This window comes from Ambystoma mexicanum, chromosome 4q (assembly GCF_040938575.1).
Source record: "Ambystoma mexicanum isolate Mex_15411 chromosome 4q, UKY_AmexF1_1, whole genome shotgun sequence".
Taxonomy (NCBI): domain Eukaryota; kingdom Metazoa; phylum Chordata; class Amphibia; order Caudata; family Ambystomatidae; genus Ambystoma; species Ambystoma mexicanum.
The window spans coordinates 109,371,869-109,398,144 of NC_090928.1; the positions used below are offsets into that span (position 1 = coordinate 109,371,869).

At 41.7% G+C, this 26,276-nt stretch overlaps 1 protein-coding gene across 50 annotated transcripts in view; it reads right to left on the reverse strand.

The window, feature by feature from the left end:
- TRDN (triadin) overlaps positions 1-26,276 on the reverse strand; it is a 1,596,486-nt gene that overhangs the window by 984,747 nt on the left and 585,463 nt on the right. For all 50 annotated transcript variants that reach the window (XM_069607588.1, XM_069607568.1, XM_069607599.1 and 47 more), the window contains one exon: positions 19,927-20,004. In XM_069607588.1, the coding sequence (XP_069463689.1) occupies positions 19,927-20,004 (78 nt within the window). The remainder of the gene's footprint in view (positions 1-19,926; positions 20,005-26,276) is intronic.

A 26,276-nucleotide genomic window follows, 5' to 3' on the forward strand; every position in this document is an offset into this window, starting at 1 on the left:
CTGAGAGGAGTTTACACTAGAACCCTCGGTGGCCAATCACTACCTGTGATACTTGATACAACAAGCAGTGCCCGAAGGCATTGGAACGGCCCATCTGATGCAGGAAGTAGATGCAGATGAAGCATGTCAAATTATTTGCAAAGGACTCCGCTCCGGCTAATGGCGAAGGGCCAAGGAACGAGGACGTCTTGCATCAGCCAATGTACGGCCAATGTACGGCAGGAAGTAGACTGCTTTCTGCAAGAGAAAGATGAATTAGCGATGTCAGAGGACAACCTTCTACTCAAAGTTCACAAAGTGGTGACCCCCCACCCAATGCCCTGAAGGTAAAAGTGATAGAGCTGGCTCACGAAGGTCAGGGGTGTGGTCTCCATGAAAAGGATGTTGCACCAGAAAGTCTGGTTCCCTCAAGTAGACTCCATAGTGGAGGAACTGTTGAAGCAGTGCCCCACCTGCTGTCTTTTGACACCCAACCGTCATCCCGAACCATTAGAGGATGTCCGAGCTACCCAGAGGGGTGTGGGAGGCAGCGGCAGCGGACATCTTTGGGCCTATTGAAGGGGGGAGGTATGTTGTAGCCCTCATCGATGAGTATTCAAGATATCCTGAAGCCCAAATCATATCATCCACCGCTGTCCATCATGTAACACCAATACTGGACCGCATCTTCACAGCCTACAGTGTCCCACATCAAGTGAAAATGGACAACGGACCTCCGTTCAATGGACACAGCTTCCATCACTTCAGTGAATACATGGGGTTTCACCATCACAAAGTCACTCCACTATGGCCTCAGGCCAATGGCATGATCGAGAGATTCATGGCCAATCTAAAAGGGGCCCCTACAAGTGGCAAAGATCACGGGGTATCCTTACGAACAGGTACTACACCAGCAGCACTCCTCACAGTATTACAGGGAAGACCCCTGCAGAAATCGTGTTTGGAAGGAATATAAGGACTCAGCTGGCCCAGATCCACCAACCAGAGGATTGGCCACCGGCCGACCCGGAAGTGAGAGAAAGGGATCAGGCGGCAAAGAGCACATGAAGGAATACGCCGACAATCACCGAAAGGCTCGAGACCCAAACCTGACCATAGGGGATGTGGTCGCGGTAAAACAGCCACAGACTTATAAACACACGGCTGCCTTTCAAGAGGAGCCGCTCATCATCGAAAAAGAAGGGCTCCATGATCACAGCCCAAGGAGATGGGGGTCCGACTACGCACAACTCGTCACACTTCAAGAAGATCCCAGTAACAGGGTCACGACTTCTCAGTGGCAGAGTGGAAATACCCGTTGACTACGAGTCTGATGATCCATACCAAGGAGATCATGAAGACACTCAGATGTCTGACCTGGAGAAGCGATCTGGCTCAAGAACACGCTGGCTCTTGGCCACAGAGAGCCGAAAATAAGCCTTGCCGTCTCATAGAAGAAATGGCCTAGTGAATGATGTTCCCGTGTTGCTACCCACCGTTGGTTAACTGTTTATATTGGGGGGTGTCACGTTGACATTCCAGTTGCGGGAGGCAGGAGACTGGGAGGCGGGAAGGGAAGTGACTTAAGGGGGTGGGGAGTTGGGCAGTTAGAGAAGGAAGATCAATGAAGAGGTCGCGTTAAATCATCGCTCCGTTTCCGAGTGTTTGTCCTGCTCTGCGCACCTGTGTGCAAACACTCCGGCCACAACAACATTTACTGACCCTTTTGCAATTATAATTATTATAATTGTTTTTTCATAATGTGCTCAGTACCGAATAGATTTCTTAGCGCAGCCCCGGGATTCGAACCTCTGCGTCATCTTGCTTCCAGGATGCGCGTGTTGCCACTGAGCTATACTAACCTTTTGCAATCATCTGTAATATCAGCATGGCGAGGGTAGAATGTGAGTGGCTCAGTGTCTAAATGGCATCTTTATTGTCAGTGAGGGGGGTTTGTGACAGCCGGTCCTGGTGGAAGGCTGCATTCCTTACACTTTGTATGAAATCCTAGCACTGTTTCTTTTACCTCTTGCACATTGTGTGTTTGTGAATGCTGCATTATGACATGCATGTTGATGAATATGACATCTGCCTCTCCTGTTTTCTTTGGTAAAGGTGCATCTGTTGGATGACTGTGTCATTGTTGCCTTGAATTGTCAGTGTCCTTTGTCTGCCCCGAGTTGGGTGCTTTTGTTGATGTATGGTTTGGCTAATATTGATGGGGAGGGAGTGCCATACTGCCCACAGCTATGTATGCTTGCCATGGAAAGGAAAGGGAAGGTGGAGGAGAAAGTCATAATAAAGGGAAAACAGGTTGGAGATGGGGTGGTGAAGGGGTAGGCGTAAAGGGGTATGTGGGAGGGGAGGAGAGTGAAACCCCCCATAAAGGAGAAAAAAACACATGGTGTCAAAATAGCAATTAAAATAATGCCCACAGGAACAATTCATATTTCTGACATACAACCACTGCTTTTTAAAAGGGTTTCCAGGGGACTGAAGACTATTCGGTGCTGTACAGGAATCAGGTTGTGCCGTAAACTGAGCTGTCTTCAGGATCACCCTACTGCCACCTCTTAACCTAAGCCGTCTACTGCAGACTATTCTGAGAGGAGCCCAGCAACCACCTCAGGGAGACGCCGTCTCAACAGGTCCCCAGCAATCCTCAGATGCTTGTTGCCAGGGACTACTGAGTGCTTGGGAAGCAGTCCCATGGTTTTATCCCCAACTGTGAACCTTGAAATGAAATGAAGTGATATCTTATTTATATTGCGCTCATAAACAAGTGTTTCAGAGCGCGACCAAGCAAAAGGGGAGAGGAACAAGGGACAAGAAAAAAAAGAGAACAGCGATCTTACTAGGCCCAGTGACATTAAGAAAGCGCAAGTGCATGGAAAAGGGAAAAGGGGGAAAGTGCATGGAAGGTGGGGGTGGAAAGTGCGGAACAGAGGTGAGAACAGAATAAATACTAGATAAAATGAATCAATAAATCATTTCTCCTGACTGCAGAACCGGCCATTTTGGACGGAGATTCCATTCACTGCTATGTTCACTGGCGGTTATATTGCTGGCTGAACGAGTCCCTCCCTGCTCCTCAGTGCTGTGAGGTGGCTTCACTGTGACACAAGGTGCCATGCAAGAAACATGCATGGCGTTGCCCTATGCGATGGACCTATGTTCTGCATACCCCAGCACCGGAACCCTGAGATTTGCAGTGACTTCACTCTCAGACAATATATTCCCCTCTCTTCCTGAGTGCCAGGCTTGCAAAATGACCTAGAATGCATCCACGGATCCTCAGAAGTTCATCCCACTCTTTCATTTTCCACAAACGAAAGGCAAAGATTAGCCGCTGTTGCTTGCTTGGAGGCAAATGTTGTATTCGGTAGTGTGTGGGTATGCTTGTGGGCAGGAGGGGAGGGGGTTTAAACCTCTATCTGCTGTCTCTTCTCCCCCAAAACGACAGAAGACTTCATACAACCCCCACTTGCCTCTGGCACCCCTTGAAAGCAAGAGGTACTTGCACATATGTTCACTTATTGAACTAAAATTTACTTCACCATGCTGCCTGAAAAATGATGAAAATTAACGTGGACTTCCACGGGTTCGAATGCAATCGTTTTGAAAGGGCTTGTGGAGGATTTAATTGCCTAGGTACTTGTCAATTCTCCAATTATACTGCTGCTGCCAAAGTACACACATCTGCATGGCATTCCTTTCTTAAAATAATGTAAGAGGCCAGCACTGTGCAGGGGTGGATTGGCCTATAGAAAACTCTGGACCGTAGGCATCTTATGTGTGAAATTTCCACATTTTCTCATTGGAAAAAGGTTGAATTTGCTAAAAATCTGTAATTTGGGGCATCTTTGAAAATTAGTTCCAGGGTCTCTTTTGGTTGCCAGTCCACCCCTGGCACTGTGCTGGATGTAGTGTGCCAGAGAGCCCCATCTACAGGCAGATCACTTGTGGCATCCATTTGCAGCTCACTTTGCGCACTATTGGTTATATGCGAGACTGACACACACAGTAATTTAGGAAATAATCTCTGGCAGCCACATGCAGCATGTCAGATTGTGTGATAGCAGGGCTTATGGGGATTGTTTCGAAACAAATGTTTCGAATCACTAAAGCCTCGAAAGAAAAGTTTTGAAAACAAAAGCTTTGATAAGCTATATTTAACATGCAAAAGTGCATTTCTATCGAAACCAATCCGTCGACAATAGACATGGACTAGTTTCAATAGAAATGTACTTTTACATGTTAAAAGTAGCATTTCAATGCTTTTTTTGTGACTTTAAAACGTTACTTGGAGCTGTCCGGTGCTGAAATATCAGCACTGGACAGCCCCTTGTTACTCTTTAAAGTTGTTGTGAATGTTGGGGGGTTCCCCCCTAATTCCCCAACCCCCACACCATGCCCCCCACCCCCAACCCTAACTCAAGCTCGAAAGCTAACCCTAAACCCTAGCCCTGGCCCCAATCCTAACCCTAACTCCAATGTAACCCTTAAACTAACCCAAACCCCAACCCTGACCCTATTTTAACACCTAAACTAACCCAAGCCCCAATCCAAACCCTGTTTTAACACTTAAACTAACCCTAGCCCCAACCCTAACCCCAACCCTAACTTCAAACCCTAACCCTAGCCCCAACCCTAACCCCAAACCCTAACCCTAGCCCCAACCCTAACCCTAATTAAACCCTCAATGTAACCCTTAACCTAACCCAAGCCCAACCCTAACTCTAACCCTGGCCCCAGCCCTGCACTAATACTTACCTTCATTTAGATACCATATTCGAATTCATGTCGAAAGAATGTCTTTTCAGTAAAATGGCTTTTCGAAAAGATGTATTCTCAGCATTTACATTCGAAACGTTGGGCTTCGAAAAAATGACTGGATACCTGATTGCATTCATTACTGAAATCTAACACCCCATTGTTGTTACTCCTTATAATACATAGCCACACACTGTAAACCCTTTCAGTGCCCGTCCTCTTGCCTGTTATAATCTACAGGATTATCTGGTTGTTAATCCAGAAAAGCAATGTACAATCCTTCTCTCTTGTATTATACACCATCAGTGCACACAAGAAACATACGATCAGAAAAAGTATTTAGAAGAAAGTAATTTGAAATACTAGTCAAGCTTAAAGGAGATGCTGCAGCGGCAGCTGGAATTCTGCTCTGTGCTGGATCTAGCAGCAGGCATTGTGATATAACAAACTGTGACAGTTATTATAGTTACATCAGTAGTGCAATGTTATTTCAAGACATGGCATCCTGCAATAGCTGTATTAAAGCCTGCAAATAATGTTCTTATTACAGGCTAGTTGTGAGATCACAACTGACCAGTAATTAGGAAATGACATAACAACTCTTCTGTCATCATTTATTAAGCTTCAGTTGTGACGTCACAATGCCTCGTGCCGGCAAAGAGAATTACAGCTGTTACTGCAGCACTTAATGAAAGAGTACTTTTCTGTGACACATTGCAGCTGCTAATTGAAAAAGAGCCGTTTATGAAGAAGGTTTAATTTGTGCACTGTTGAAGTTTAACTGATGTGAGCTAGAATCAGCACGTTACTACTTATTTGAAAGCACAAATGAATGTATTTTTTCAATACATTTTATTAAACTGCTTGAACTAATTTCGGTAACAAATTAGGAACTGCATTTTTGCTTGTTTAAATCCAGATTCTATATTGATTATATGGATCAGCAAATGGAAGATTTCTTACAGTATATTAAGCAAAAGGCAAAGGGAATGACAGTGTGTGGCCATGTATTATAAGGAATACAATACCCTCTACCATACATAACAAGGATATTGCAAGTCCTTGGAGTTCCACGGCCTTGCAACTGAACTTGACCTTCAGCCTTGTATTGTATTCCTCTATTTGGCACACAAAACACCTTGCTGACTTTTAATATCTTTAGAAAGTACAGCGGGGGCACATTATCCCATCTATCACATCAATATTGCAAAACACCTGTAAACAATACTTTAAAGTTCGTGTATATGAATACTGCAGCCTGACGTATTTTGTGAGACAGTTAGATCACTACTGCATCTGTAATAACGTATTGCAGCTGTTTTTAAATGCATGCAGCTTCAGCCAGCACAGAGGGAAATCTCAGCTACCCCTGAAGCACTGAAACTGACCATCTTTGCATATCCCTTTTTTTATAAGATAGCATTCAGTAGCATTTTGCAGACCTGAACTAATAAGGAACAGTTTATGGCGGTCTGCTTGTTGAGCACTGCTGTCATTTAAGGCAGGAGAGCAAAACTCTATCTGCATGATTTCAGTGTTAGCTTGTAAATGCATTGTATTAAACTGTAAACAATGTTGTATTAACACATTCAAAGCTGTCTAATGTTTTACTTTCATCTGAGCAGGTTCTAGATTGATTATATGTATTAACTGGAATATCTATGGAATTAGAGTATGCAAGAGACCAGATTTCACGGGTGATGGTGGTGTGGCCACGTCTTCGAAGGCATACTATAACCCCTACCATATTAGAAAATAATTGTGAAAGTAACCCTGGAGTACCCTGAACTGATACTGGCACTTGGGGGGTCATTACGCGTTTGGAGGTAGCCATGGTGCTATTAGCGCCATGGCTGCCTCCAAAATCGTGTCCGGGTTTGGGTTCCTTGAATGGGGACTTACCAGGTCATTCCAACCTTTGAGGACCCAGCAAGTCCCCATTCAAAATACCCATCCCCATTCCCATTCGAGCCCCCATAGGGATCAATGGGAATGGGGAGGGAGCTAATAACGGGCCCGTTAATAACAGACCTGTTATTAGCTCCCTGGTCACTTAGCGGCTCCCGCTAAGGATGCCTGGTTTTACCAGCCGGCCTTAGTGGGACCCGCTAAGGGACCTCGTAATGCTGTGGTAAGGGGTTAACGGCACCTGGATCCTTACTGGCGCCGTTAACCCCTTACCGCCAGTCTCGTAATGAGGCCCTTATTAGACTTAAGCCTCATTGATCTGTTTAGTCACAAAACTCCTGGTGATTTACTTTGCCCCATATTTACATAGATGCGTTGTATAAAATGACAAAACTCTAATGCTGACTTTTTGCCCACATTACCCATGCTTAAGGTCAAGCTAGATAAGATCACTCGATTGAAGAATGAGGTTATCAAAGTTATCAAGAAGCACACTAATTTGAGAGACATTCAACCAAATGGGATTATTGCAGTAGCAACATCTGCTTTACAAAAAAAGATTTTTTAAGATTGTACTAAAATATATATTGTAAAGAAATGGGCATGCAGTTTGAAAATGTTCTTTTTTTATTTAACATTGGCAGGATTTATTGCATTAGTCGACATCATCTCTCGCTGTTCATCCATCTTTACTGTGTTTGTATCGGGAAAGGCGTCTTCAAGAACATTTAATTGAATAGAAAATAACACAAGAAGCATTTTCAAAACATGATTTTAATGTCAGGATCTAATCTGTGTGCGCTTCAACAGGTGTGCAATATGAAGCCACGTCTTCTGCTTTATCCTAAATCATGTTTGTAGATGATTAGGATGGCAAAAGAGTGTAGTAAAGATATAATTGTGTTACCCATTGACACAACCATGGGAAGGAATGGTACAGAAATGTTCAGGGAAATATGTTGTTTTTTCCATATTTAATCACCTTAATAAATGGTACACCACTAAGATTCAAAAACCAATTAGGGCAATATTATAGAAGATGTGTATTGGTGCTAGTGCAGTTAGCACCAGGACATAATTACACTTGCACACAAAACATAATTTTTCATTGCATATTTGCACCTGGATGAATTTCACACTAGTGCTAAGACTAGGCAAAACAAAGCCCTGTTGTAAACATGTGTTGAAAGGATGTTTTTGGCTCTAGGGCAAATGTTCCCAATTGTTAATTGAATGAGCTTGCACCGGTGGAGACCATGTGACTTAATAGAGGCATCGAAAATATAAAAGTTAATTCATAAGAGAATAACTTGACATGATGGAGCAATTAATAGGAACTCTCTTCTGATCAGTTTAATCATGACTATAGATGCATTGAGATGTGGCTTGGAGTGGAAGCCTGTTGCACGAGCTTGTTGTTGTTGCAGCTACTGGAGTCTGTTTACTTTGGTTATTGAGGAGGAGGAGACTAGGACTGAAAAACACCTCCGGTTCTCGGAGCGGCACAGAGTGGCTGGGAGTGGCTTGGAGTGGCAGTCTGTGCAGTCCGAGTGGCCAGCTGGCTGCGGGCTGAAGCTGTGGGTTATTGGTGTGGACAGGTATGTCTTATCTGTTCATAAGCCTATTGGTTAAAGTTTTTGGGGATTAAGCGTTTGCACTCATTACCGCCCTATAAGTACAATCCACTTCCCCTGCTAGTGACTGCAGATTTAAACAACTGACATCAAGCAATTGTTACTATACTGCTCTAAAATGTTGTTGGCTCCTGTCCGTGCTGAAATCTGGCTGCTCCGGAAAAACATTACAACATTACAATCTTTGAAGTGGGAGTCGAGTGATGTTGCTGACTTCTAAAAAGCTGTACATCTCTGATGCGAAGATGTTAGCAGCGACAAATCTACCACTCCCTAAATCACCTGATCATTCATTGCTTTTTTGCCCCAACTGGATAATAATATTAATAATAATAATAATAATAATAATAATAATATTATGAAGGTAATGCTCCATTGAGAGATAAAGACGTAAATTCTAGAGGAGCTGTATGTTCTAGTGATCAGGGGCCTTCCAAGGGACACGTTCGACCAACACTGTTAACAACCTATTTTCCATTTAAAATTAAGTCGATACTTAAATCAGTGAAAGACGAGGAGAGTCTAACTGCTACTTTAGTTTATAAGGCTCCTTCAAAAGCAAATAAAGGCACATCCCTTTTTGTTGTGACGAACACCTCATCAGGACGTGTAACGCATTGTTCTCCCAATGTTTCAACAAATGAAGAGAGCTTTGCTGACACCCCATCAGTTTTGGGAGAAAGGTATGTTCCGGACTTTGAATCTTCATTGTCATCAATATCCTCACCACCGCCCTCTATTCCCATGAGGCAAACTTCACTTTATTTTCTGAATATGGATCAGGACAAAGACTATTCGTCAGCTCATATTGTATTTCAGTACTACTGAAATCTATTGTAACTGCAATTAATCAAGTTCTCTGTATCGTGGTTTCATTATATGAGAGCTTAAACACGGAGGTAAAATTGAACCCAGTACTACTGAAATCTTTGCTTTTTAAATTTGACAATGTAAAGCTTCATGTGGCAGCAAGGAGGTTCTTTTTAATAAACCACAAAAGGTCTGCAGACAGACAATGGGCAATTGAACATCAACTGTCTGGTTTTAGAGGATTTAAGACATTTGCACAAAATTCCCCATACTTTTCCTGTCTTAAAACTAGGAGGAAATAGTAGTGACTTAGCATGTGTTAACACTCTAGACAATAAAGAAGGAAAGGAGGTGGCTCTACCTGTGACAGGGGTATAGTCTACTGCGGGGTCCTCCCCACGAAATAGGCTACCAGATTGAGTGATAGAGAACAACAAGAAACCTCGGAGGTGATCCTTATTGAGGAGGACATAGCACAACTTGTTGAGTTACCAGTGATACGTGATAGTCGAGTTTGCCCCCCCCCACAAAGTATTACAACTATGGTGTTTGGAACTGGGAAAAAAGAAATCAGCAATTAAAAAAAACAAAGAATTGTAAGGCTTTGCAAAGAAATAACCAAGAATATAGAAGCTTCTTGCGGAATTTGTTTTCTCAACCTGACATGCAAGCTCTGTTGCGTAAACCCTTCACAGGGAATTGACGAGTCGGACCTTTCAATTTGGTGGTGGATGACTTGGGCAAAGCTGGTATTGCTCCAAATGATATGTGCGCAGGAGCACCTGGGTCAATCGTCAACCTGATCAATACATTCCCAGTGGTACGCGCAAAGGACCAAGTACAGAATGAAGCTGGGGTGGCCATACTGATTAGTGGGGGGTGAGATGGGCTGTTGGGGATATAAAATTAGTAAATCCGGAAGTCACGTTGGGGAGAACTGAGGGTTCATTGACCAATTGTAATGGAGAATTGTTAAGTCAAAGTTTTGTTATTGGTGCTCATATCCCAGTGGGAATCCAAAACCTGGTTAGGCAAGGTCCGAATGGAGCAAGTCAGCCTTTAACAAGGTTGCCTAATTGTGGACTCATTGATCCAAATAATCAACCGTGGACCTCAGGGTGGCAAGGAATGTTGGCCGGTAGGTGTAATCTTGACACGGATATAGTAGGTAGAAACGGATATAGTGTGGAACAATCGAGTAAATATCTGTACCTGATCCTGTTTGAAAGTGTCTTACCTGAGAATGAATCTGTAATACTTTGCCGTACCTCTATCTTGAATCTTCTTGCTGAGATCCCGAGCCAAGCTGGAATTACACCGGTTGACTTGGGAAGGATAGACTTTCTTGACCGGAACAGACCGAATCGTGCATTGGTTTATATACAGTCCCAATTGGTCTTTAATACAATTATGAAAGAGCAGGAGTGGTTGAGAGTGTGTGGTTTTGATCATATCCAATATGAGGATGTACCGAAACAATCTGATAAAATGTAAGAAGAGAAGATCCATAGGCTAAGGCAAAGAGTCAGGAAATATGAGGAAACAGCAGATTGGTCTTGGCTACTCAAAGCAATATAACATTTAGGATGGTGATTAAGTTGTGGGAGAAACTCTCGATATTGTCTTGGAATACAAAAGGGCATCAACGTTTACTAACTAATCTGACAAAAGGAAAAAAAAATGGTTGCTTTCATTGCCTTACACGAAACCTGGTTGTTGAACAAACCAGTATTTGATGGCTATGGTCTATCCTTTAAATCGGCTAAGAAGGTTCATAAGGGATGACCATATGGTGGCCTGATTACCTTGGTCAAGTCCTCTAAGAACATTAGTATTAAGGAGAGTTATGACCTGACCTTTGGTATTCTAGTCACACATGTGTTAATACATAACAACAAAAGTCAAGACCTGTTAATAATCAATATTTATTGAAATTCCGGCATAAGGGTCCTGGAGGAAATTATGCATATCCTAACCAATTACGTAAATCGATAACACATTTGGAAAAATTGATTAGTGAAACCCAGAGGCTACAGAAGTGGAAACTTGGCTTTTGACACAATGTGGTTTACTCGTTGTACGTATTAATTGTAATTTGCATACAGGAACTATCCTGGGTAGGCAAATATAAATCTGTGTATTTTGCGTCGATTGACGTCTCATTGGGCTTTGATGCTGTAGACCGCAATCTATTATGGGACAAATTACATCGGTAGGACATACCTGCAGGATTGTTTAGAATGATTATGGGAATGTATGCCAATTCTAATCTGCAAGCTCGTTTGAAGAACTCTGGTTTACTGTCCCGTACAATCGATACGCACTGTGGCGTCAGGAAGGGATGCGTATTGGCTCTCTACCTTTGTATTGTTTTAATGTCTGACATTTTGGATTTCCTGCAATCAGCTACCTTTATCTCCCCATAGCTGCATAATTTGAAACCTTTTTGGTTGTCTTATGCAGATGACTGTCTGGTGTTTGATTGTAGACCGATTGGTCTACAGCACTTAATGATTGCCTTTGGGGACTTTGTGGAAAGTCATTCACTAAAGTTAAACAGTTCAAAAACAAAGGTAATGAGGTTTAAGAAAGGTAGAAGTGTAAACAAGTTTACCTGGAGATTGGGTAGATAATCTTTGGTAGAAACCAGTTCTTTTAGTTATCTGGGTTTCTTGATTACATATACCACTGCAATATCTGGAACATGTATGTAGATGAGGGAGAGGGCCCTTAAGTTGACAAATCAATTGGTTCGGGTTCATGCACGATTTGGTACATTTTCACTGTGGCCTGCGATCTCCCAAACTCCTATATGGTGTAGAGTGTTATCCTCTTAGAATTTTTGATTATTTAGGACTACCTGAAGCTGCTTTTTGGCGTCGAACTTTGCAGCTTCTAAATTCGATTCCAATACCTATGATTAGATATGAATTGGGACTGGTCTCATTAAAGGCCAGAGCACAATGGCAGATTTTATCACTGTATAGGAAAATGTTATGTCCAATGGAAGATGACCTATTTGTTGACTTTAACACTATTATGATAGAAAATGGCAGTGGGAAATTGAGGAGTTGTGTGATTTTTCTCGTAGATTGATTATGGAAATGTGTTGTACAGTGCCTGAATTGATGTCAAATCCAACGAAGGTTAAATCAAAATGTTCTTTCACTATGATTGGGCACGATGGAAACTATGAATCAATACTGCTCCTTTATTCATTTATGCGACTATCACAATAAATTAGGCATTGTGGCTCTGTATTTGACAATTTAGCCTGATAAATGCACAAGATTGCTTTTTTTTAAGGTTTTGTTTTAACATAATTCACACCAAACATATTCTGGTGAGATATGGACAGTTACCTGTTACCTGTGGAATTGATGGCTTGGCCTTTTTGTAATAATTTGTCTCAGAGTCAAATTCTAAAGCATATAATTTTAGATTTTCCAGATCTTATAGGGATTAGGGAAACAGTTTTCAAAACCATTCTGAGAACCCTTGTGTCTGATGATCTTGAAACATGATGGACAAGGTGCCTAGTTGGTCGTACAACTTAAATTGTTATAGCGGTCACCAACTTTCTAAAACCTCTTAAATTGGACGTCATTGTGAATTAGTTGTTTTATCTCATGACATTTTAATGTCTTATATTTTTCAACTGTTATGTGTAATTTTGCTTTTAATTTGGATGCATGAAATACATTGTTTGTGAATTGAAATAATATGATTTGTTTGGATTAGTTGTTTGTCATATTGTTAAAGTTTGTAGACATACAGCGATGAAAAAATAAAATAAACAAATAAACAATATATGCAATGAGGTATGCATTATCCCTGATTTGAAATTCACCAGACTCATGCTTGCCTTGAAAACTGAGAGAATGAGTGAGTATCTTTGTGTTGCTGACTGTACTTATCTTGCGATTTATGAGGTAATGACGAATTTAAAATGGAAGTAAACACACTATTAAATGCACGCATCTGCATACATTGCCCTTTATTTACAAACAACACTTCCGCCTGAGGTTCTGTTTCTCATGTCACCCCAGCTCTTGGGGGAACTGTACTTCTTCTTGTGTTGGGACCAGGAGGCCTATTTGAGAAAATAAAAACCAAAATGGTGGTACACACATAGGCATTTCCGGCTGAATGTGTGTTTAAAAGTGGAAGTGCTTTGAGAGAGCAAAACTGTGCAAACTATTATTTTTTAAAGTTGTATTGGTTAATTAACTTTCAACCTTTAACATACATATTAATCCATCACATTCTTTCTACAAATGACCGCACTTTTCTTATAGTCCCTGATTTAGTTCATACATAGCCCTTTTCTTCAGATCGGTCATTTACTTAGTGGTATAGTTCCAAGAGTACAATTTCTCAGCACAGTCTCAACAAACTTTAGGGCATCAATTGTCCGACCCAATCTCTTAGACGTTAGAATTGCTTCCCATAGCTGCTCTTCCTTGTTTGAACCACTGTCCAGAGCCTGCAACACCATTGTCTTTCCCCTTAACTCATTTAAGGATGGACAGCTCAGCATCAAGTGTCTAATCGTTTCGACAGAATTCTCCTCCTTACAGTTTCAACAGATAGCTTCTTTCCGTGGGAGTTGCTTCCTTCATAGCATCACTTCTCCTGATGCCAAGGTGTTAAGCCTGCATCGTAGCAGCAAGTCTCTATAATGAGCCAAAGGGAATATATGGAGGTAATTCATGTACTTTCTTGCGTTCGCATATAATGTTATAGCATAATTTGCTTCCCCTTTTTAGGTCAGTGGTTTCAATACCGTCTTTTTCCTGGAGCTTTTTCTTCACATGTGCGAACTATGCAAAATGCATACCTGGGTCTTTTTTGGTGAGCCCTGCACATTGGTATAACAGTCTCCGAACTAAAACCCCTTCTCGAAGACCGAATGCGGCAAATAATTGATTCTGTTCACTGACGCATTCATTACCAGGGCAGCGACTTCCATTTGCACTACGGAATTCCACTCATTAATAAGACAAGACAAACTACCAAAGCTGCATGTCCCGTTATAGAATGCCAGCGCTGCCCTCCTGTAATACTTTGGCTGGTGGCATGTAGATTCCCTCTCACAGTGCAGGCACCTAGTCACCAGTCGGGCTAGAAGACATCAAAGGATTGTATGGTGTGCTGAATCAGACAAGGGCTCAAAGAGCAGCAGTGGGCCTACTCCTTGTGTCTGGATGTGAGTACGCCTCAGGCGTTTTGTCAGCAGTTGTTGTTTAGTAGATCAGTGGCCTTCAAAAAATGCCTCACCTGCACTCTAAAAAAAGGCTTTTGCCTGCCTGCTTGACCTAGTAGGCGCTCTGTTGCACAGTGCAGGGAGAGTTGATTCACCAGGTATAGGAAATATTCAGCATGGTCAATCAGGGTAAGAAGGGGACAAAAAAGCCCTGGCACCAAATACATGTAATCAACATTTATGAATTAAAGTTTGTGGTGAAAAGTGGATTTTAAAGCAAACTAATCCAGTAGCATTGCTATATTTATGGACAATTTAAGTGAGCTCTAGCGAACAGTTTCAATGGCGAGGGATCATGGAAGCCATAGTAAACACATTCCAGAGAGTCATGGTCATACACTACTGATCTGCACAGTGCATGTAGTCATTCAAGTAGCCCAAGTGGGCCAGACAATCAGTTCATACTACTTGTTCAGCCAGCTGTTGGAGAATGTTCTTATTTGCCTAGGCCCCTGTCTGCACATTTGGCTGATACTTTAGTAGTTCATGTGATGCATTATGTAACATGGCTGATGGTCTTACCAAACCAATAAACAACACTCACACATTTCCAGTATCAGACCAATAGGATCTGAAATTGACTTCTAAAATGAGGCCAGAAAGCTCTAACATTGAATTTTAGTATCAGACCAGTAAGCTACGACATTGACTTCTCGTATAGGATCAGTAAGATCTGACATTGACTTCTAGTATCAGATCAGTAAGGTCTGGCAATAACTTATAATATAAGACCAGTAAGGTCTGACATTGACTTCTAGTATCAAATCAGTAAGGTCCTGCATTAACTTCTGATATAAGATCAGTAAGGTCTTACATTAACTTTTAATATCAGGCCAGTAAGGCTCTAACATTGACTTTTAATATCAGCCCAGTAAGCTATGACATTGACTTCTCGTATAGGACCAGTAAGATCTGACATTGACTTCTAGTATCAGATCAGTAAGGTCTGGCATTAACTTATAATATAAGACCAGTAAGGTCTGACATTGACTTCTAGTATCAAATCAGTAAGGGCTGGCATTAACTTCTGATATAAGATCAGTAAGGTCTGACATTGACTTCTAGTATAAAATCAGTAAGGGCTGGCATTAACTTCTGATATAAGATCAGTAAGGTCTGACATTGACTTCTAATATCTGATCAGTAAGCTCTGGCAATACATTCTAATATAAGACCAGTACGGTCTGACATTTACTTTTTTCACACAATCAAGAAGGCATGACAGAGTAAGAAAAAAACACCCTTATGATTCATTAGCAAGCTCCCATTTTGGCCGCCCCTTTTGCATTTGGATGCTGCTCGGACAGCCAGTTTGCCTTAATATGATTAGGCAAAGCACCACCCTGTATACATATATGAGACACAGTACAAAATGCACACTTTCCACAGAACATACCACACGTGATTTGCTATGCTTGGGAGTAAACCAACGAGCAGCATGCTTCCTGTGACTCACAGAGACATGCTCCCCAGATCTGCCCTTTGCAGACTCTGGCAGTAAACACCAAAAAGGAGGGACCTTCCAATTACGACCTTTGGTAAAATCCAGGCTTTCAATGCATGGGATTTCACTCTGAGGCTGCAAAATACTATTAGTTGTTGGTAACTTGTATTGCCATTGTTGGGAATTCTTTAACCCTCCTCATTTCCAAATAAAGAACAAAGTATCCTTCAGAAAGGTTTGCAAGGCCACCCAAAATAAAATTAGGTCTAAGGTACACTCAAAGAACGTAACCCCATAACCGTCCATCCAGCTCCATTGTGAAGAATACATCTTAAATAGAGGCATATACATGTATTTAGCTAAATAGGGTGTGTTCGACGGCTGTGGGGCCGTTTAACCTGGCCAAGACACTCCCAGGCAGTGGAGTAACTTTGCTGAAAACGTTGGGGTAGTGGGGAGTGGGGGAGGGAGGGGGGTTTGCTCCCAGGTCACTCCTGGCAAAATTCTATTTTGCATTCATATAAAACAACAATGACAATTGTGTACATTCTTTGCAAATCTAAAGTCATGAGTCACCCTGTCATAGTGAACTGTGCTGTGAAAAGGGGAGCAGATGGTGGGAGGGGATCTTCATTGAAGTGCAGATACACGACGATGAGGTGAGTGAACCCAGGGCTGCCGTAGGATGGTGTGGGCAGCTCATTCCCAGAATCCTGCCCCAGGGTGGGCAAAAGAGCTACATCATCCTCCGTGTTCCTGCCGATTACAACCCATGGGTGTGGTTAGTTGTATGACCTCCACCAAAGTCTGGTCCACAAGCAGGAACAGAGAAGGGTGAGTGGAGCATCAACACGCATTATTCTGGTGTGGTAGGTTGTGTATTTGTGGGTTGGGAGCAGTGTCAATCAGTGTGTTGGTGTGGGCGTGTTTATGCAAGGTGCATATTTGTGGATGGGGCCCCTGACATGGGTAGTGATCTAAAGTTGTGCAAAGTGGCATGCTGCACATCTTGGTACAATGCAAGGCGGAAGTGGACACTTAAAGGGGCAATATAAACCTGCATTTGTCTATACTCTAGCGACTTAGAGCTATAGAACAATTCTGGATATTATATAAAGTTGCACAAGACAAATCAGAGGGGGACAATAGTTGCATCGGACATTAATGGAGCAATGTAAATTGGTGTGATGCGATTCAAGGAAAATACAATGTGGCCATGAGCCAATTGAGGACAATGTAAAGTGGCATTGGCTATTTTTGGGGCAATCACAAATTACAAGGACAGTCTGTGTACATGTAACGATACAGCATGGCTATGTTCTTGACTGCCACAGTCTGCTTTACTGTATCAACAGTGACATGGAATTGTTGCATATGCCATGGCAGTTTTCTGGGCCACCTAAAAATCTGCTTACCTAAGGCAGACCTGGAAAGAAATGGCACAGTAAAAAATTGGGAGTTTCATGTGGCAATACATGAACTGAAACGGTGGCACATATATGCATTCTGGCAAATATAAGAGCACTACAGTATATTTGATCATTACTTCCAGTGATTTTATGCATTATAATCAGAAAAACATTAGAAGTAACCTGGTATTTGAGCAACATATTTTTGCAGCTTATTCTGATTTTAGTTAAGTTCTGAAACGTCTGATTTGATCTTATTAGCTAGCACAAGAATGAAGACGTTCAATAAATCTCCTGGCACATTATTTACAACTGGTGTAGTTTCTAATAATATATGAGTGTCATTTTTCTGCAATTATGTCTTTACTTCTTTTGCATTCACTTTGCATACATTCACTTTGCAATTGTATTCACTTCTTACCTTTACCTCTTCTGTCTATCACCCATTATACTATTGTCATTGGGCCTCATTACGACTCAGGCGGTAAGGGGTTTACGGCGGCGTAAACAGCGCCGACCCTTACCGCCTGATTCCGAGGTCCCTTAGCGCCATGGAGCTTTTAACACCTGCATTTAGCAGGTGTTAAAATCCATGGCGCTAATCGACCTTGATGTTAATTATGCCACCGTAATTTACGGTGGCGTAATTAACGCCTTCCCCACTCCCATTATGCCCTATGGGGCAAAAATGGGAATGGGGAAGGGTAAATGGGGATTGGGGACTTACCGCCCCGCCAACCTCGGAATGGGGCGGTAAGTCCGCCAACCACCATGGCGTAAACATAGTTTACGCCATGGTGGTAAAGGTACGACCCAGGCGGTAACTTACCGCCTGGGTCGTAATGAGGCCCATTGTTTTTAGAGGGAGCAAGCCCATAACACCCCTTCTTTTTTAACCCATAGTCTTACCGGAACCCTAAATCTAACCTTAAAGCTAACCTTAATCATAAGCCTTGCCCTGTTCTTACCCTAATCCGATCATTCCTACATACCCTTAACCTCTTAACCTCTTAACCCTAACCTTTTCCTTACCGGAAACCATCAAATCTAAACCTAAACTAAACCCTTACCAGTACAACGATCATAGCCCTAAACCCTTCATTAACCTTAAACCTAACCCTAAACTAACACTGTTACCTTACATGATTATTCTCTAACCCTGATACTTCCCTTACCCCTTTTCCTTCTAAAGTTCACTCGGCCATTTTGGGAGGAGGACCCATGTAACCCCCTGCATTTCTTACCCATATTCTTCCACCCACACAAACCTGGGCCCCCAACCCTTTCCTTACACCGACGCTGAAATCTAACACTAAACTAAACTCTCAAACGTACCCAAATCCTGTCTCTAAGCCTGAACCTACGCTTAACCCTAATGCCCAACTTGATCATGTGAAGAGGCAGGCCAAGTAAAAGCAAGAAGAAATACATGTCGGAAGAAGTGAATCTTCAAGATGTAAGTGTACAAGATCTTGGGCAAAGTAAAGGGGTGATTCCCATTTGCCCCCGGTGTGGAAATGGCACACTGTATCAGACACTATTTTAGTGATGTGGCACAAATGCATGTTTGTAACTATTAATTTAAGACTCTATCGGGAGCACACACTTCTGATTTTCACATACATGATTTGCTGTAGTGAATTGCTTTTCTGTATTGCAGTCATCCGGGGATCTATAACGTAGTTATATTCCATGAGTTAGTCCTCTGGAAATTGTATGCAACTTCTGAGATTTCTGTATAAGATGCATCATTTTTATACCTCATCTGAAAAGAAATGTCTTTATAGCAATACCCCCAAATCAGTGTTAATTTGGAAACAAATAAGTGCTGGGGCTCAAAAATGTTCTAAAATGCCCATGACATATCAGGATGGGCAGCTCCCCGGCCCCCGTTGCCACTACACACGGCTGCTCACCATGCTGTCAACATTTATGGGGTTAAAGCTCCAACTACCACCGGCTTATTGTTGTTGACGGATGTACTTGGTCACTACAGCAGATGTGTGGTTTACAAATACCAATCAACATACACATAAAATAACATACTTGCTGTGTCTTGACATTAGACACATGTTTAAGTGTGACTTTAAACACAATCATCATTTTAATTTTGCTCTGAGTCTATAGGTGTGTATTATGTGATTGGCAGTTACAATAATAAACTTTCCAAAACACCACATCATAATCAAACTGAGTTTGAGCCGATATGTGTTGGTGCACACAAATAAGTGCCAGGGCTGAGCCATGGCAAACACCACCACAAATGAAGCACTGCCCCAAACCCATCTGGGCGAGTTTGGGAAGTCTTGCATCAAACAGTCGATTACACCAGTACTAGGCAAAGGCACCTTACCAGTTCAAAATGTACCAGCCACCACTTGCAAATAGGAACTTGTCACAGCTTTATAATGTTTTTATCCCAGCTGTTTCTATTTACTTTCTGGAACATCAGGGCAGTCAAGTATTATTAATGGTGACATTTACCAGCCGCTGTATATTAATCCCTTTAGAAACAGTAAAGAAGAGCAATAGCGCTCGTCAATCTCAGTGGAGTGGTAATTAACAGATGCCTGTGTTCCTTACATAATAAACGGGTAGTTGTTATACGCTTTTTGAATCAATGGTACCTGTTCACACCCAAGTGGAGATAACACAGCAGTAAATGCAGGGTCATTTCATGTTTAGGGTGTGGTTTAGACTTACCTTTGGCAGATGGTGTAGAAATCTCCTTTTTTGGCAGTGTTACAGAAGTTGCTTTAGGGGGTGTTGCTTCCTTTGCATCTGCACATAAGGATATACTAGTTTAGAGTGGTTTATAAACAAACACATGTTATCACCTACCAAAATATTATTTAACAATACAATAGAAATATGCAAAGTACACTGTGGGCACAGATCCTTGTGACTTGTGCCTTATTAAATCTTTTTGAATTGGTGGGAATTTTCTTTGTGTGCTGCTAAAATTCTTCTGAGCAGCACCCAGAAGGAAGCTGGGCAAGTGCACACCCTCACAGCTTAGAGGGAACATTGACTTCCACCCCAGGTCACATTAAGATATTACTAGAGAACAGTCACTATATCTTCCTTCTTTAAATGTTTACCAGATTTGTACCTACATCCACTTGTTTTCTGTTTGTTATAATAGAAATGGCATTCAAGCACAAGAATTTCTGTTACTCATGGTGCCTTAGCAAAAGTGTCACCCAGACTATGTAACCCAACTGTCAGCTCAAATTTCGCATACAGACTGTAAGTAAGCTAACATTACCCTATAAGTGGAGATCAACATTGCAACATCATTTACTTGGCCTGCAAAGAACAATAGGTATGGGCTATGCCTGCCATTTGTTGTATATAATATTAGGGAAATGACTAGCATGCTTTTCACAAAATATGCATCCTTTCCATGTTTTCAGAGTTCCATGTGGCATAGACCTTAACATATTATGTGGTAATTCGCTGCTTTACAAAAACAGTATTACTGAGCACTTATCCTACCCAACAATTTAAAGGTGGGTTATGTTGCAAATAATCTTGTATTCACTTCATAGTAATTGTGCACATACAGATTCATAACATGTTCTTAAACTGCACATAATGTCAGGGTGAGGCTTTAAATATGTTTTACTTTCAAAGTATTGTGAATTTGCACATATCCAAGTTAGTGCTTTGCTGCTACAATCCCTAACTTTTTACAGTCTAGTATTGGAGGATAGCAGAGGATCTGGGGAGGGGTATGGGTATAAGGGCACAGATAATTCGCCTTCAAGGTGAAGAACAAATCAGCAACTTTCAAAAATCAAATCAGATGTTTTGACAGTACAGTACAGTAAAGTAAATGAGCTGTTTGTTTGCTAAAGGAAGAGAAACTCTAGTAACAGTCTAGGAAACTGCACCTTCTGTTTCTTTCTATTCTCCGCTGCTGAGGGCTTTTCAATATAATCACGTGTTTGCATGTATTGCCTCTAGCATCCCCATGCATCTTCTTTACATTATATCCATGAATTTCAGAAGAGGGGTCACTAGTCAAAGAAAAAGGCACTCAATCTGTTGTACTCCTGAGCATTGCTGCTATTGACTTAAAAGGCAAATATATGTGATATTCTTCAATGAGGCTGCTGAAGAAACCTCTGCAAGGCTCTTTTTGCATTTTATCTCGGCTGTGGCGAGGAAGGGTGAGCAAAACTATAAGCTGCATTATGTACCCTGTGATTTTACCTCCTATTTCAGGATTAAAAGCAGGGCTCTTATACAATTGTACTCCCTTCTTGGAATCAGATACTTTTTGAGGGAGTAAGAACATAATTAGCTTTGACAGCATGGATATTTCATGCTTATTCTTTTCCCTTAAAATTCCTCTTGACATCAGGCAGTAATATTATTAGATCTCCTACCTATGCCACTGCTCTGCTGGTCACTGATTCAAACACATATCAGTGGAACCTTGTGGGTAGAAGCAGGTGGAAGGCTCCTATGTGTTCTTGGTCTCCCATTTTTGTTGGGCACATTTTCCTGTTTTTAGAGAGTAAACATGTATGTTTAGATGCCTTTTAGCCGTAAGGCTTGTTTTGAGTAAATGTTGTTACAACTTACAGTACAACATAATGTGGATAGTAAGCAGAGACCCAGGAATGCTGGTCATATTCTGTGGTGCAGTTATTCTGATGAAATTATCATCCTTATACAACTTGAGGCATTTGCCCCTGGCCCTTGAATTACTTCATTAAAGTGGCACATGAACTATTGCATGTATTCTTACAGAGTCCTTTTAGTTTCCATTATTCGTTTTGCAAACATGTGATCCTATCTGAATCCTTTGACAACCACATCCATGATAAGCGATATTGTTTTTTCTAATAAACTAGTGTTTTATTTCAATGGCATTAAACACTTTCTGCATTGTCTTGGGTGTTGTCAACAAATTAATAGCCACAACTAAACCTATTGTTTATCCCAAGGCTACGCAGCTTTTTCTGTGCATTCACATTTTCTTCTCTGCACTAGTGTAAGTTTGGTAGTTACTATGGCATATCTTGAAGTCTTGGACTGCTTGATAAACTCTCCTTATAATCATGTATAAAATATTTATTTTTCTAGCCTATATATGTTTGGACATTTTTTTGTAAGATGCACCTTTTACACTGATTTGTAAAGAATTGCAGTGGTTAAGAAGGGGACATACCCTTCCAAACTCTTAAGAGATGGTAGCTCACTAAGTATGCATGCTCACAAAGTGGCTTACCTTGTTATTAAGTTGCACACATGGAAAATAAAGTGTGCACAAAAGCTAACCATTCCCGCACTTAGGGAAAAATAATTAGAGGGAACATTGACTGCCACCCACCTTCTCAGTCATACAACGCATGAAGCGTGTGTCAGTGGAGGCTTTCACTACTACTTTCTCGCCTCCACCTTCAACTGTGGCTGACTCACACTCTGACACAGCCCTCTCCAACCTGCATCTCTCAATCTCTAACACTCTTGATGTCCTTGCCCCTGTTATGAGGTTCCATCTGAAGTCCACATCCAAGTGCAATTCTTGGTATGATTCCGACTTCGCCACCCTTAAACGCAAGATGTTAGGGCCCACCAAAAACACACATAGATGCACACACACAACTATCAGGCCACATTTATTGAACAAAATTGGTCCATTCAAGAGCAAATCAACGTAAACACAACAAACAGAAATTCATCATGCATATTATAACATTCTATAACCAGTATATAAACGGTATATACCAAGAAGAGGAAGAACTTCTTCTACCTTCCCTCTCGATTACAGTGTTCCACAAGGCTATGTCCTCGGACCCATCTTATTTTCTCTATATACTTCACTCCTCGCTCATATTATCTCCTCCGTTGTGATTTCTCATCATTTCTATGCCGATGACACCCAACTGTTCCTCTCCTTTTCTTCCATCACCTCTGACAATGTTTCTTCCTGTCTTACTGCCATTGAAAATTGGATGTCATCTCACTATCTCTCTCTTAACACTGACAAGACTGAAGTCATGTGCTTTCCATCTAACACTTCCTCCTCCTTCTCCCCCTCCTTCTATTAAATGTCCCCCTTCTAGTCTCCCTATCTCCAACCATGCTCGTAATCTTGGCATTTATTTTGACTCTTCCCTCTCCTTTACTAATCATATCTCCCTCACCTCTCGGGCATGTCACTATCATCTCTTTAACATCCGCAAAGTTTGTTCCTCTCTCACCTTCCATGCTACCAAACTTTTTATCTCCTCCCTCAATTTTTCTCGCCTTTTCTATTGTTCTTCTCTCTTCTTTGGTCTTCCCGCTTCCCACCTTGCCCCCCTCAAATTCCTGTATCACTCAGCCATCCGCACCCTCTATCTTCTCTCTCCTCATGACTCAATTTCCAACTCACTTTCTCAGCTAGGATGGCTTCCTTTCCATTCCCATCATAAATTTCACTTCCTTTGTCTGGTCTTTAAATCTCTTCACAACCTTGCTCCTCCTTATCTCTCCTCTCTTCTCTCATTTTACACCCCCTCTCGCTCCCTTTGTTCTGCCGATCTCTTCTTACTTTCAGTTCCCCCACCCCCTTGTGCCTCTTCTTGTGTCTGTTCCTTTCAGCTCCTTGCCCCCTTACAGTGGAACTCCCTACCTTTCTCTATCCGTTCCTCCCCTTCCTATTCTTCCATCTGCTCCTTGTTGAAATCTCTTCTTTTTCATTCCCCTCCCTGATCCCCTTCCCCCTCCTACCCTTCTTTCCCTCTTTCTTCTACCCTTCTCTTTGTTCTTTATCTTCCCCTCCTCTTCTAAATCTCCCTTCTTCCTACTATTCACTTTACTCACTACTCTCTCCCCCCCTTCTTTCTCCACCCCTCCTCTTTTTTCTAATATGTAAATTGTTCTACATGCTGATTTTCTGGTTTGACTCATGTTTACCATTATTGCTTCTACCGTTCCATGTTTAATGTATATTTTGTTGTTCATTGTAAAGTGCCTTGGATTAAGGCGCTATATAAAACAATAAATACAAATATAAATATACCAGGCAATGATGTGCAGGGTTGTAGCAGGGGAGCAAGGCCCTCTCCTCCCTGCCACACCCCACCAGGAGCAATACTGAGAGGCCAGAAATCCCTCAACTGGTCTGCTTCTTTATGCAACTCTTGTAGCACTCTCTCCTTCAAGCTAGCATTCCCTCGCACTCTGAACTGAATTAAAATGTACTGCAAAAATGCAATAAAAAAATAAATGTTTTTAAAATGTAATTTTGTAAGAAACAAAATCATCTCCTATTCCTCGTTTTAATATTCTGGAGGGGGGGTCTATCTTGCACAACAAGTTGGCAGGATCACAAGCAGCGCCTGCGGGGCCTGTTGGGAGTAGCCACAGTGTTCAGGAAGGCATTGTTGGGCAAACACCATCTGAGATGGAAAAAAGATTTGGAACCTCACTGCTTAGCCCTCTCAGAGGAGAAAGAGGCATCACCCTTGATTGTACCCAACCAGGGCAAGAAAGGCCTGCTAGGGGCTGGTGGGTTTCGGTGGCAGTGGAGGTAAATGGGATTGGTGGTTAAGGGTGCTGAATGAAGGTGACTGGGGGTGAAAGCTGAAGGAGGTTCGGATGTAATAGAAAGGGGAGAGCAAATGGGAAGGAAAGATCGGTAAATTGATGTTGCAACACTATTTGCCTTGCTTCTCCTTTTGCTCTGTACTATTTTTTTATAGAGGGTTGCAAATGTATTTTTCCAGATCTGATAAGGCATTGTTTGCTGGATCAGTAATCTGGGAGATCTGGATCAATGCCAGCACTTTGTTTAGGGTACTTCTAGACCCACAACAAACAGAATTTGGGCCCCACACATCACAAACCTAGCCCACCCAGATGAATCCAAAGCCTCTTCTGTTCACACAAAAGGATGTGGAAACTCCATGCAAATTATCAGACAATTTCAATTGTTATATGTAGTTGTGTTTGGAAATAGTATCAGGACTCAAGGCAAAGTTTACAGCTGTAGTCAATAAGTTATGTGTATGTAACCCATAAATGTGGAGTTCTAGTGCAGGATTTTATTGGCCTGCCTATGCCTTTTCTCTCTCTTAATATGGGCATTCTTTGACAAACAATGGGCTGTGCAGTATTTGATCACCATCCTCTTTGAATGCCTGCATGCTAGTGTTTATAGAGTTGGAGTTACAGACAAGAAGGACTATAGTTTGTTTGCCACTGGCCTGTTCCATCTGTGGTTTGATCCAAATTGCATGAGTGAAAAATGTTGAGATTGTTTGTTTGTTTGTTTGTAGTGCGCGCCAGACCGGAAGGTATCAGGGCGCGAAAGCAAGAATACTTTAAGCTTACAAGTTACAATTACAGGTTACATAGTCACAAAGTTACAAAGTAATAGTTAAAAACATGATGATATAAGTACAACAAAAGGAATGTATATATTTACAAATAGGCAAAGTACAATAGAGAAAGCAGGGTTTCAATTAATTGTGAATCAAATGATCAAAAAGGCTAGATCTTATCGGTCGATTTCTTTAATCCACTTGATAATGTCTAATCTAAAGTGTGGGTAGGACTGGTCAGACCTTAGAGTAATTGGCAGGGAGTTCCACAATTGGGCCGCTTTGACCAGGAAACTACCCCTTGGGACTGAGTTATTAAAACCAATCTGAGAAGATGAAATTGAGGTCCACTGCCAATCAGTTTATGGGAGAGGTGTTGTACACTAGTTACAAGTGGTGCCTGGATGATCCACCATTTTTTAAGAAGTTTGAATTTTTACAATCTCTAGAAATGGAGATCCAGGGAACAGTGAGAACATATCGGCAGCAGAACAGCATGTGCTGATGTGCTTGGACATCAACAGATAAAGTACTTTATATCTTGCTATTCCTGCTATTTTATTGAGGAGTCTGGGTGGAGTGTCTGATTTTTTTCCCGTGGTCTTAATGGATGAGATACTCCATCTCCATTAGTACTTCAAAGAAGGAAAATGTTGATCCATTAAGCAACCACACAATGTACGTGGCAGCCACTGAAGGAGAGAATGTACTTAAACTCCAGCCTTAAGT